The sequence below is a fragment of the Globicephala melas genome, chromosome 7 (genome assembly GCF_963455315.2).
Source record: "Globicephala melas chromosome 7, mGloMel1.2, whole genome shotgun sequence".
Lineage (NCBI taxonomy): Eukaryota > Metazoa > Chordata > Mammalia > Artiodactyla > Delphinidae > Globicephala > Globicephala melas.
The window spans coordinates 69,014,848-69,028,579 of NC_083320.1; the positions used below are offsets into that span (position 1 = coordinate 69,014,848).

Genomic DNA, 13,732 nt, shown 5'->3' on the forward strand with positions numbered 1-13,732 from the left:
ACATAATTTGAGAGTTCCACAGAGTTTTGTCTACCTAAATTCAAGTAAAGGGAAGTTAATCTTACATTTATAAAATATTCAAGTGACTTTATATCATAATTAAGATATGGAATTTTTATCAGCCTTGAAAAAAATGTTCTGGAACTTTCAGGAACTTTAGAAAAGTGAAATTACAGCTTTTTACTCACCTTAAATTAACTGTTCCCTTGAGGGTTCCTTTGAACAACAATTAGTATTGTAAATGTGCATTATAGATGTCCAGATTTGGCTGAAAATGTGGGAAATTCTGATTAACCCTATAATTTTTTTTAATCTGAGCATTTAGAGGCTTGAGGACCAGGGATATTTTCAGAACATGTTTTATTCATTGCTATGCTCTCATGCTAAGCATACTGCTCGGTATACAGTAGATACTTAATAAATATTTGCTAAAAGAATGAGGACTGCTTTTCCAAGCTGCAGGCCATGAAACTAATTCTGGGTGATGCTCCTTAGTCTTTGAAAACAGGCTAACTCCATAAAACAATGGCTCCAGATGCACAGTGAAAGGTGCTAAGTACCCTCACAGCAGCTCCAGAGCTTGACAAACTAGAAGGTTGTATAGAGGGTAGCAACATGACTATAATAATCATTAAACCAGCTTGTGTCCTGGTTTGTACTTGTGTACTTGGCATAGATAGTCTTTTAGCCAGATCTGCTAGGCCTGGTAAAATGCCACTATCTGAGTGCTGAATGAGGAAGTTCCAAGTTAGGTAATTTAGCAGAGGAACCAAACCTGACAAAAAAAGGATTATCCATTGGAAGCAAGAAAGGTAAAATGGCTGGGCCCAATGGAAAGGGGTGCCTTGGATAAATACCCACTTAAACTTACCCTTTCTACCCACTCTTTTCAATCTTCTTCTACCTCTGTTCCAATACAGCTCCCTCTCTTATAACTCCCACTTTAAAATCCCTTTACTTAGGCATAGCCAGATTCCGATGCTGCTAACTTATTTTAGACATCCAAACCTCTGGGCTAGGAAGAGATTCCATTATTAAATCTTAACTTCTATTGAGTTTTACCTGAATGATCTATGTAACTCACTTAAGAAAATTAAGAAAGTCAGTTAAGGGCTAACACAGGAGAATTACTTAATCAAGTCCTTCATGCTAAGATCTGTGTATCTTCCCCCCATGCAAACAAAGTCCTCTCCATGGAACTCTATGGTACCTCCTATTAGAGGTCATTCTCTCCAGTGATTGCCACTCCTAATAGGTTGAGTGTTAGGGGCTGACAACATATAGTAAAGACCCTTGAGAATGATGTTGAAAAACTTTCTCAAGCACTCTTAAGGTTTTGTGGATGATTCTAAGAATATTGGAATTCCAAGAACATATTTGTACATTGATTTAGTAACTGACCACTCTCAAAAAGGATTTAAGACAATTCACAGTGAAAACCTAAGTGAAAGTAAACCAAAATATTTAACACAAGTCAGAAACAGGAAACAAAAGTTAGAGAGATGAAAGGAAAAAGAATTCTTAAACTCTCTTGAGGCAATGGAACACAAAATTTAGTGGTGAATTTCCTACTCACCAAAGAGACCAACGAAAAGAACACATTGGGCATGTATCTCTCAATTTCTAGCAAAGAGAATGCAACAGTTCTTTAGGAACAATAAATATGTGTGAGAAAAAAAAAACAGAAAAAGCTAGAAGTACACTTTTCCCTGAACATCTACAATGCACAGGATGATTTACATTCATTATGACATTTAATTGTGGGCACAACCCTGTGAGGTAGATATTATTTTTACAATAAAGGAAACTGAATCTCAAGAAAATTTAATTGACTTGACAAAAGTCACAGCTAGTAAGGGATGGAACTAGGACTTCAGCTCATGCCTATCTGATTCCATAGCTCATATCGCACCCAGAGAAGTGAATAACCCCTACCTCTATTTCATCATCTCATCTGCATCTTCCAATTCAAAGCATGCATACACACACACACACACGCACATGTGCACAATTTTTCCTTCTATAACCAGGCTATATTCAGAAAGTATAATTGAGAAACTTCAGGAAAATGACAGAAATAACAGCTGTAAGCTCAGTATTCTCATTCCAACTACTATAACGGTAGCAATATCTCCATTTATGTGAAATATAAAATGCCTTTATAGATAAACCCTAAGAGAAAAATAGGCATATCTGTTACTTGGGCTAATGTTCTTTATGTTTTTATCTGTATGGGGACATCTGAGAGTTACACTGAGACCACAATAGTGGGCTTCAGGCAGGAAAAGTAAATCATATGCAGAGAAGCCAGTGAACTGGGGTTTGTTCCTAACATAGCACCTCCAAATAAAGTGGCCCCATTTCAGAAGACAGTGTCCACACCTAGCTTAACTCTAGTCTAGCATCACGTGCCAAAGAATTGAATGTGATTAGTTTAGACAGGTAGAAGGACCAGCAAACTAGAGGGTTGCTTCCATGAGAGGGGCTGGGTTGTTTGTGATCCCAGCAAAGCGTGGGAAAAGAGTCTCCAACTCCAAAGGCAGAAATGGGCAAAGACAAGTCATCATTCTGGAGAGGTCTCCAGTCTAAGCAGGCAATCGGACCGGTGTCCAGTCATGGAGGTGAAGCCTGAAGGTTACAGTTAAGGGGAGAGGTTTCAGAGGAGTGCCTAGGAACTCAGACAGAGGAGAGCTCCTTTTTTGGGAGTCTGAGCCAGCTAATACAGGAACTTTAAGGTAAAAGTCTGAGTTTCTGTGGCTGATTGGAGCTGGATGAGCAGGGTCCTACAATCAACACACTATTTATTGGTAACTTACGACGAATTCCAATATTGCAAAGGCTCTTATTCTCTGGCAAAGAAACACAGATGGATCAAGTGACTTGCACAAGCATCAGCCTGTGGCAAATTCATGACCAGAATTTATATTCTGTGGCTTTTCTTCTTAAACACCCTTGACCCATTTCTGTGGGTGACCCTACAATGAAGGAAATAAGACTGGAAACAGTGGCTGTCATGTTTCAGGTCTCTCATTGATCCTTTTGTATCTCATCACAATCAGTCTGACCAATTGCATCACACAGTGGTCCTGCAGACACAGGATCCCTGTAGTTACTTTAATCTTTAACATAGTAAAAATTGTGAGTTAACTCAAATATGATCTAATTTGAAGTTTCTCTACGGGCCACATGCATTTGAATTATCTGCACAAATAATTTATTATTACTTTTAGCTATAGTGGACAGCAATAAGAAGGTTGACCCAAAAAGGTAGGAAATCCTAAAATTACATTTTTAGGCACTATATAAGGCCTTCTCCCTCTACTCCAAAGAATATTTAAATGGATTCATTTTTACTGACAGAAGAGAGTCAACCTGAGAATTAAAATTTCTATATGCCACCCAAAATAGCTAAGACACATACAGAAGAGTTGAGTATCCTTGACCCATTGTATACTGGACATTTTTTTTAATAACATAAAATTTTATTCAATTTAAATTGAGTAGCACTCATCACAAGCTATTGTTTAATCTTTTTTTACAAGTTTTAATTTAGTCACTGAATAGGTTGTCAAAACAGTAGAGCTGTTAGGAGGTTTATGTATGCATCGTAACTTCTGGCACAATTTCCATTTCTGAAAACTGAACTACAGTTTTAAAGTACGTTTGCTGTTCTGCTTCCCTTTCTCTATTTTCAGTGCTTATCAAAATATTTAGTACTAATAATGTGCATATGAAACATAAATATTCCAAGTATTGTTAGCTAAGGTCTAACAGTATGGTATATGACACTTTCTGGTATATGACACAAATACCGTGGCTATTTCAGGATCATTATTTTTCCTAATTATAACGAAGATGTGTACCAGAGATAGTAGTCCAAATTGACTTGAGATTCCTTCTAAAGGTTGTCTTTCTAGTTGTACCACCTTTCATTAGTTATGTCTTATTAATCGTCACATTGCATTATATCTGTGCACAGTATGGTGCTACATAACAATGCAGGAAATGAGAAGCAGTGTGAAACGTTGTAGGCATTACATTTTAATGAGACAGCATTTGTGTTGCGTCTGAATGCCTGCAGTTAATTCAGAGAACAAGTATTTGAGTTAAAATTCTGACATGTTCAGCAAAGCAAGTATTCATTAAGGCAGGCGAGGTAGAAGCATTGTAAAAACTCCTTTGTGACATTTACTACACCTGCAGTTCTGTGAACGCGAAATATACTTTATTTCAGGTGGAGGTAACCCTGTGCGCCGGTAGTATGAAACTCTTTCTTTTTTTCCCTTCAGGTCCTAAAGGGTTTCCCAGAATGTTTACAAGCTGACATTTGTCTACATCTCAACCAGACTTTGCTGCAAAACTGCAAAGCCTTTCGAGGGGCAAGTAAAGGTTGCCTTAGAGCTTTGGCAATGAAGTTCAAGACCACCCATGCACCTCCAGGAGATACCCTGGTTCACTGTGGGGACGTCCTCACTGCACTTTATTTCTTATCCAGAGGCTCCATTGAAATCCTCAAAGATGACATTGTGGTAGCTATTCTGGGTGAGTGTTTTAGAATTGGATAGTCACAAATTCAGTTATTAGCTAGTGCAATGCATAGTTTAAAATGATAGAAAAGAGGACTTTCCTATTTATTTATGAGTACTAAGACTGATGAGTGATTTTAAAGCTTTATTTAAAATTCAATTCAAATCAAATTAACCTTGCAGAAAATATGTTTTCTTGACTGTCTCACTTTTTCTCTGGTGTGTAAATGCTTCCATCTTGGCACCTACTTAAGCTTTTGAGGCCAGATATATGAAAATAGTCAGCATTTTCCTTTTCATGTTAGAGGATCTTGGATTCATGCTGAGATCTTATCACCTTAAATAAAATATATACGTAGTAAGCATACTTGCTAGCATGTGCCAATGCCCTGTCATGAAGTGGGTTTATATGTTGATGAATTTCATCTACTTGCTGTGCACTTTACCTGCTGTGTCCCATCAAACAGAATTATATGAGTCCTTACCTGGGTAATATAGGGCTATAAACTTAACACCTAGGGATAAAAGTGGTGAGGAGATGAAAATTAGTAATAAGTTAAACTGGTTTGGGTGCAAAAGAAAGTCCATCTATCCAATCTGCCACTTCAAAAATAAATTTAGTCATTGCGAACTTGTAAGATTTCTTTAGAATATTAGAACAATGGGGAAGAACAAGGGAGCAGAGAGAAACTAGATCAGTTGTTGTCCTCTCCTATCCCCTAGCCAGTATGTTTAAGCCTCCGTCTCCCCATGAGAATACCCACCCCCAATGACTGTGAACATGTGCACTTCTTTTTTCCTGCAGATTAAATCTGGTTCTATTTAAATAAGAAGCAAATAAGTCAGTGATTTCCTTTCACTTGACTCTTGATGTTAACATCCAAAAGGACAAGGATATTGTCTGTTTTCTTCACTGCTACGCAGAACCAAAATGGGCATAGCACAGGACCCAATACATGAATGAAGATGTTTGAGAGATTCCTATTTATTTTGATAATTTTATTATGAGAGCCTTTTGAAAATTTTTTCAAAATTGACCAGATGCACAATTTGGTTTACGATCCAATAAGCAGGCTAAAAACATATTCTAAATCACTTAGCAGCTAAACAATAAAGTGGGATTTTCACCAGATTTGGCTTTGACAGTTTGCTCTAGTATGTTGCCAGGGAAGGAGCACACATCATTGCATTCCTGATCTTCAAATCAGCCATCCCTAACTTCTACAGGAAGGTAACAAGCCTTGTTGCTTTATAAAATAATAATTTTTTACCCTTTGCTCATTTACACTCACGTAGCTAATTAAAATACGGAGCTCATGCTGAATTTAGTTCAGAGCTTTTCTCTGATAATATCTATACTGAAGTATCAAAACTATAAAGAATTTCAAGAGATTCTCCTTTTCTGTCTCCATTTCCATGTAAATCTGCACTTAAAATCCTCAGAAATAGTGATTATTTATTCTATTTTGAAAAGCTAAGTATTTATTTAAACTACAGTTAATGTATTCTCTCCAATGTTAATTTTTCTTATAAAGATATGGCATCTGATTTCTCCCCGTTATATTCACATTTAGAATAAGAACATTACAGCATTTTTCTTTTACATGAACATTATTGTTTAAAAGTCTTGGTAGTTTCCATAGTTGGGTATATATGAACTTGTCTACCAAAAACTACAGTAACAGATCCAGGGAGTTTTTTCTAAATCTGAAAAGACGCTTCAGGATATATGTAAGAAGGTACATTTTACGCTGCCATTGACTACCTTTAAAAGTTATGTAATCAAGAATCCATCAGTAGTTATTACGCATGTATTCCATAGGTATGATTTTTAAGTGCCTTGACATTCAGAGACAGAAAAATCTAAGTGGCCATGACTTTCAGGGAGAATATTGGGAGATGAAATATATCAAGGGTGCAAAGATCATGACTGGAGTCAGAATGCATGGGATTTAGTCATGGCCACTCTCTCCCTCCCTTTACTTCACCCAACTAAGAAGGTGACCTTGACCTAATCCGTTTACTCTCTTTAATCTTCTTTCCATATTCATAAAATTTGGATAATAATTAGTAATTTTTTCATGAGGTTATTTTGGGGATCAAGTGAGATAATACAACTAAGCATTTGACACAGTGCCTGACACCTACTTAGTCCTCAGCGTTTGTTGTTGCTGTCATTATCATCCTCGTCACTGAAGGGCACCTAGGAAAGAGGTGACACGTGGCTAGGCAGAGGGGATGCGGAGGGTGCCCATCAGAAACCAGACAGTGAAATAACCCCAGGTTTGGCAAAAAAGCAGGAAGGGCACACTTTTAGAAGAAAGGCCATAAGGCCATATAGTAAAAAAGTATGACTGTATTTTTTTTTGAGAAAATGTAACTAGATTTATTAAACAATTGGGCAACTTTATTAAGGGCAAATCCACAAGTGGTTACTAAAGGAAACAGGGTATGTTCAAATTGTACCCTTAGTCCTCTAAGTGTTAAAAGAGTTCCACCAAAACCCCATGTTTGGCATCACCTCCCGAGACCATCCTGAGATAGAAAGTTTTAAAATTTGACTCTCCACAGCCTTTCCCATATTCCTAGGTTGACAAAATTAGACCACACCTACTATTGGCAAGACTCTTTTCTAGCAATGTGTGGCATAGCAGACTAGAGCCGTGTTTGCTGCATTCCAGATGCTTAGCCAAAGAATCAAAGCAAGGAAGTAATGGGGATTATACCAGGACCAGTGCTCTAAGAGACAAAATTCCGGTCAGTGAACGAACATGACTGGGGCAGCCAGTACGAGGTACTGGAATTTTGCTGCCCAAGTGTCTGTTGGCTGTAGGGTCTTACCTATGAAATTTTTGGTTCAGGGATTGGTCAGTGGTCCCCTTCTACTTTCAGAAGGAAAACATTAAGTTCAGATTCCTTTTATTTCCTTTTTTTCCTTTTCTCCTTTTATCTTTTTTAGGAAAAAATGATATATTTGGAGAAATGGTTCATCTTTATGCCAAACCTGGAAAGTCTAATGCAGATGTAAGAGCTCTCACGTACTGTGACTTGCATAAGATCCAGAGAGAAGACTTGCTAGAGGTTTTGGACATGTATCCTGAGTTTTCTGATCACTTTCTCACAAACCTAGAGTTGACTTTCAACCTAAGGCATGAAAGTGCAAAGGTATATGTTGCCTGCTTACTTTTGTACTCTGACATTTTATTTTATTCTTGGATTGCCCAGATACCTCTGAAAGATCAAGTGGACTAGTGTAGAAAAACTTAAGCAATTGTGAATATTTGAAAGGAAAAGCTAACTTAATATTGGAATTTCTCAATTATAGAGAAGGAATCCAGTCTAATTTCTTTCAAGTATATTGAATAATTTTAGGTAGTTCAATTAAATTTGACCTTTTAGGAACTCTTGGGTGACATATTTGATTTATAATAGCCTTGGTTTATATTAAGTGTGACAATTATTTGTAATAAATGGGTGTTTCTAGTCTATTGAAAATTGCCTAGAAGAGTTTATCTTATAAAGAGGTTAAAATATTCTCTCAGCTATTATTTACACCATAAACTGTTTACCGATACCTTTTCAATAATTATGAAGAAGTTAAACTCTTAAAATTTAGGCCCGTATTTAACACAATTTCTAAATTGCAGAAGTATAAATTAATCAGGCTTATACCTGAGTCAAAATTAATGCTACAGAATGAAGAACATTTACTCTACTAGAAATAATATTTTAAATAATTCTACATATGATTTCACCTAGGATGAATTTTGAGAGTGTAACCCTTATATCCCTCATCCTCTTCCACTATGAAAATGTTTCCTTATGACCTACGAGTATTCTAAGAATATAGACTTTATCTTGCAGCCCACAATTTATTACTAGGTTATTCCTCCATCCCCTTCCCCCCAAACCTCATAACCCCAACTCCAATTCTAAATACTTTTTTGTCAGAAACCAAATGTTTTGACACTTGCCAGTGTATTTTAATGCTAACAAATAAAAGATCCTCAAGTCAAGAGTTAGGTAAAACGTGGTATATTTCATTCTCCCTGGAGTTACAGTCATTCCCAGGGTGCTGTGAGAGACAAAGATTTTAAGGTCACAAGAGTACCATTCGATAACCTGAAGCACCAGCTCAGATAGTTACTTCTTTTCAAAAAGCTGAAAAGTTGAAAAATAATTAGGTGGTAAGAGGTTCATTACCAAGAGTATATTCTTTTTATAATGATTTGAATTCAGAATTCTATCAAATTGCAGTTTGAGATCACCAGCCTCATTCTTACTTTGCTTTTAAAAACAACAGGCATCTACCTGAGATAACTTATTTACATAAAAAGTTTAGGCAGCAACCAAAAAAATATTTGGAAACTTCCACTTTTGTTTACAAGAGGGAGGAAGGAGGAATGGGGAACAAAATAATCAAGGGTTCAGAGCATAGTGTTTATTGAATTCAACCTTATATTTATTCTTGTGAAATTTAACCTTGCCATCATTACCATGTAATTTAAACATCATAGCTAATTATAATTGGTTTACACTTTTTTCTCTGCAGTAATGCAGATTCTGCAATTTTTTAAATTATTATTATTTTTATTTAACTTTACCAAGTTACATAAAATATATTCCGCATGAAGGAATATGTTGTCTCTAAATGTTGACAACATCATCCCCAAACATTTCTGATAAATAACTTCTACAACTCTGATTTCCCCATTAGGTGGAGAAACTACTAGGATTATTCTAGCAGACTATTTTATAATTTAGAGAAAACCATTAAGCAAAGTATTGTAGCTATCTGCCTGCAATCTAATAATTAAATCTCAAAGTGGTTGAAATAATATGAAATAGTAAAGAGTTTACTGATGATATATTGTGTTCAAATTGAATAATCTTCCATTTTTATCTTCACGTTCCATTAACAAAGGCTGATCTCTTATTACAATCCCAGTCCATGAATGATTCTGAAGGAGACAACTGTAAACTACGCAGAAGGAGATTGTCATTTGATAGTGAAGGAGAGAAAGGTAATTCATTCTTTTCTAAAATTTAAATGCAGAACATGTTGTTATCAGTTCTTCTTACTTAAATGCTCATTATACTTCTGATTTCAAGGATAAACTTTATTCAGATTTTAAGAAGGCAAATCCTTTGCTTTTTTCAGTAGCTAATGATATGGTTTCTGATTGACAGCTCTCAACAGTGTTTCTCAAGACCTGATCCTAGGCCCTCTTCTTTTCTTATTCTATGTCATACTCTTTCCCTGAGTAATCTCATTTATACCCATAGTTTAATTATATTTTCACATAGGAGATGTACCTATTTATATCTTAATCCCAGATCATCTGAGCTTCAGTCTCATATATCCAAATGCCTATTAAGCCATCTACTTGAAATCGCAAGGGCAGCTCAAACTCAACATTTCTTAAATTGAAATCATGATGTCCCGCTGGAAACCTCTCTCTCCATCAATTGCCGTGTCTCTAAATGGCATCACCATTCTATAAACTGCACAAAACAGATCTATCTAGGAACCAACCATCTCTCAACCTCTTCATCCACCCTGGTAACAAGTCTTGTTAGTGGCACCTGCAACACATCCATTTACTCTTCAAACTAGGTCTCTATTGTTTCACTTTTCTCCATCTTCAGAGCCGCAACTCTGAACCAAGCTACCATAATACTGAAACACATTTCAACTCACCTTCCCAACTTGCCCTCTGTCATCTATTCTCCACACTGGACCACTGGTGATTTTTTTTTTTCCTAAATGCAGGTATGTTTATGTCACCCACATATTTAAAGCCCTCTAAAGACTTCCCATTCCCTAAATTCTCCATAGGGTAGGTTTATGCCTACCTCTTCAGTCTTATCTCATACCATCCTTTCCTTCACTACCCTAACCTGGCCTTCCGCATCAGCTCCTCTCTTTTGCAGCATTTATTCCAGCTGTACTTCCGTATGATTTGCATCATCATTTAATCAGTGATATCTGCCTGTAGATCACAAGCCCCATGGGAAATATTTAGTCACCTGAAGCTTCAGTGCTTGCCTCACAGCAGGTCTTCAACAAATATTTGTTGAAAGAATGACTGAGTTAATGAACTAGCATTTGAGCATTTTCCATATGACTCTCTTCCTCCTTTTGCCTTCTTAATCCAAGTTCTTTCTTGGCCCTCTTCCCTCTGGATTCTCTCCCAAGGGGAGAGCATCTACTAGCTTTAACTTGCCCTATATTTCAAATGAACTCAGCTACCCTCTCTTTCACGTACATCATTTTTGTGTTTTTGCTTATATCCTTTCCTTAGTTGGAATTTACTTCCCTATCCTCAAACACACACACACACTCACACACAACTATACCACACCACTTTTTCATCCGTTAAATTACATTTTTTTGTCAAGGTTAATCTTCAGTGATATTCAGTGTGAACTCTTTCTTGATTTCCTCAAAAATATAGGTTTTCTTTCTTTCCTGAATTCCTAAGCCACTTCCCCGTTGTTATACGGATGGTCCTTGACTTACAATGAAACAATTTGTGATTTTTTTCACTTTACAATAGTGTGGAAACAATACACATTTAGAAGAAACCATACTTCAAATTTTGAATTTTGATCTTTTCCCAGCTAGCAATACGCTGTGACGCTCTCTTGTGATGCTGGGCAGCGCCACTCCCAGTCAGCCACATGGTCAAGAGGGAAACAGCCAATACACTTACAACCATTTTGTTTTTCACTTTCAGTGCAGTATCCAATAAATTACATGAGATATTCAACAGTTTATTGTAAAATAAGCTTTTGTTAGATGATTTTGCCCAACCATAGACGAATGTAAGTGTTCTGAGCATGTTTAAGGTAGATTAGGTTAAGCTATGATGTTCAGTATGTTAGATATATTAAATGCATTTTCAACTTATGATGTTTTCAACTTACAATGGGTTTATTGGGCTGTAACCCCATTGTAAATCAAGGAAGATCTTTATTTTCAAAATCTGCCCTGTACAGTGGTTATTGGTACATTTGTCTTTTTTCTCTATCAAACTGCAGATTCTTTTAGCAAATCATGGTTGATAAATATCTGTTGAATTGGGCTAACTGTTGACTCCTCTGGCTGATTGCAGAACAATAAACCATTCATAGATAGGTGATAATTTATTACTGCAATGTCCTTCATTATTCTCCTAGTGACTTTTTCTAAAATCAGAACCATAACAGTCAAGCTGTTCTTCTGTCAGCTTAATCTAAATCCCTTATCCTGAAGTTAATCTCATATTTTGATCTCACTAGAAATGAAGAACAGCTTGACGATATTGTCTATATAATAATGTCCCCCATACAGTTGAAGATTTATTAAATCTCCTTTCAATCTTGTTTAGTTTCTTCATTCTCAAGCTAAATAACTTAACGTTTTTATCTCCTGACAAGGCCCTGAGTGTGTCACAATTTATATTGTGCTCATGCACGTAGACATTTCTATTGACTCTGAAAACTTTTCCTTTAATCACAGGCTTAGTCTATAAGACCCATTTTATATAAAGTGTTGATGGTAAGGGATTTGCCTGCCTGTAGCTCTTTGAAGTTTCCTGGTGTGTCAGTGAGTAAGCACTTTTTGGTCAACATGAAAACACAATTAACTCCAGTTATCCAGAGCCTGAGAGCCTATTCCAGTCTTCAGGACTCCATGGTGCAATAGGCAAGTTTAAAATTTGCTGAAAGCAATTTAATCCCAATCACCCCAATCTAAAGATCTGAAAGGGCCGCTCATTCTATATTTCTTGATATAGAATCAATATCTGGGAGGAAAATGCATATAAGTAAGTATAAAGAGCAGAGAACTTTCAGAAGATAATTGATACTAAATGATATGGAGGGTACATAAACTAAAAGCTGCCCATGAAATGTATTGATTACTTTAGAGTTGGTTTACTGCTCATTTGAAACAATACCTTGAGGGCAGATATCCAAGAGTGCTGATGACTGTGAATTAATCAGCAGAGGCATCAAGAACCAGAGGGAAGAACACGTGGTTAGCCATTGGAGACAGACAGAGGTTGAGTCTTACAATTACCACTCACGACCTACTCAATACAACACTGGAACTCTTCAGGCTTCAACTCTCACCTGCACAGCGCCCCCCATCATGTCTACCACGTGGTGCTAAGGAGCTTACATTCAAAAAGAGATATTAAAAATGAAAAGATATATATAGAACCTCTGCACGTTGACTTGAACTAAATAGAAGCTTAACGTATCGGATCACTTCTCTCCTAAAATGCATTTGTAGATGAAAGTGGTTTGTCCTCATAGGCTGCACATTTCTTTTAAGAATATAAACTCAGTTCCTGACAAGTAAGAGTTGTCAGTTCAGGTCCAAATTTGAGGACACCTTGTATTTTTTTGAAGATATATTCAAGAAGTTCTCTTTCCTTCCTAAAATTCTGGCATGGAGGTACCCAGGACCTCCCCGAACTGACTATGGTCATTGTAGGGGGAGGTGTTATAGTTCCTGAGAGGGAAGTAAAATGTTATTTTTACAGAAAGTGAAGAATAAAAATGTATCTTCAATGACTTCCTTAGTGATCACAAGCATTGGCAAAATAGCTGGACAGAATAGAAATAAATGTGGTATAACCGTTTGGAACATGTTGAAAAATAGTCTCTAACTGGTCTTCAGAGTTGGATTGTACTTACTTCAGAGTGTGTCAGTGTGGTTTATTGGGTTACGGGAATCCGTAACTTCTTTTAAAATTTTGTGATGTGGAGCTAAGATCCCACAAGCTGTGCGGCACAGCCAAAATAAAATAAAATAAAATTTCATGTTGTGTATATTTTATAATATACATAAATTTTAGTACAATAGCATGTAAAATAGCACATGAGATACACACACAAGCATATATATATTTTTTACTGATAGCACTTTTGTGACCAAATATTTGGAATATTCTGCTCACCTTTTTCTATGAACGGAAAATGCAATATCAAAGTAGCTACTAATGGCGGACTTAGGGAGACAGTGACCTTTTGAGAGAGAATAATGCAATGAGAACAGCAATTAACAGGCCTCCACAGAAAACAGAAAAAAAATTAAAATGTGCTAAAGATATGACTGTACCAACCAAAGGGATGGAAATTAAGGTGAAAAAATGTTCAGCATCTTCTTTACTTTGGATTTAGATAGTGCCACACATTTCATTAAAAAACAGGAA

The 13,732-nt window shown here is 36.4% G+C and overlaps 1 protein-coding gene across 8 annotated transcripts in view; it reads left to right on the forward strand.

The window, feature by feature from the left end:
- Window positions 1–13,732, forward strand: part of KCNH7 (potassium voltage-gated channel subfamily H member 7) — a 460,792-nt gene that overhangs the window by 427,702 nt on the left and 19,358 nt on the right. For 5 of the 8 annotated variants that reach the window (XM_060302349.1, XM_060302355.1, XM_060302351.1 and 2 more), the window contains 3 exons: window positions 4,290–4,542; window positions 7,486–7,691; window positions 9,451–9,550. In XM_060302349.1, the coding sequence (XP_060158332.1) occupies window positions 4,290–4,542; window positions 7,486–7,691; window positions 9,451–9,550 (559 nt within the window). The remainder of the gene's footprint in view (window positions 1–4,289; window positions 4,543–7,485; window positions 7,692–9,450; window positions 9,551–13,732) is intronic. The other 3 variants (XM_060302352.1, XM_060302357.1, XM_060302350.1) reach the window with 2 other exon arrangements.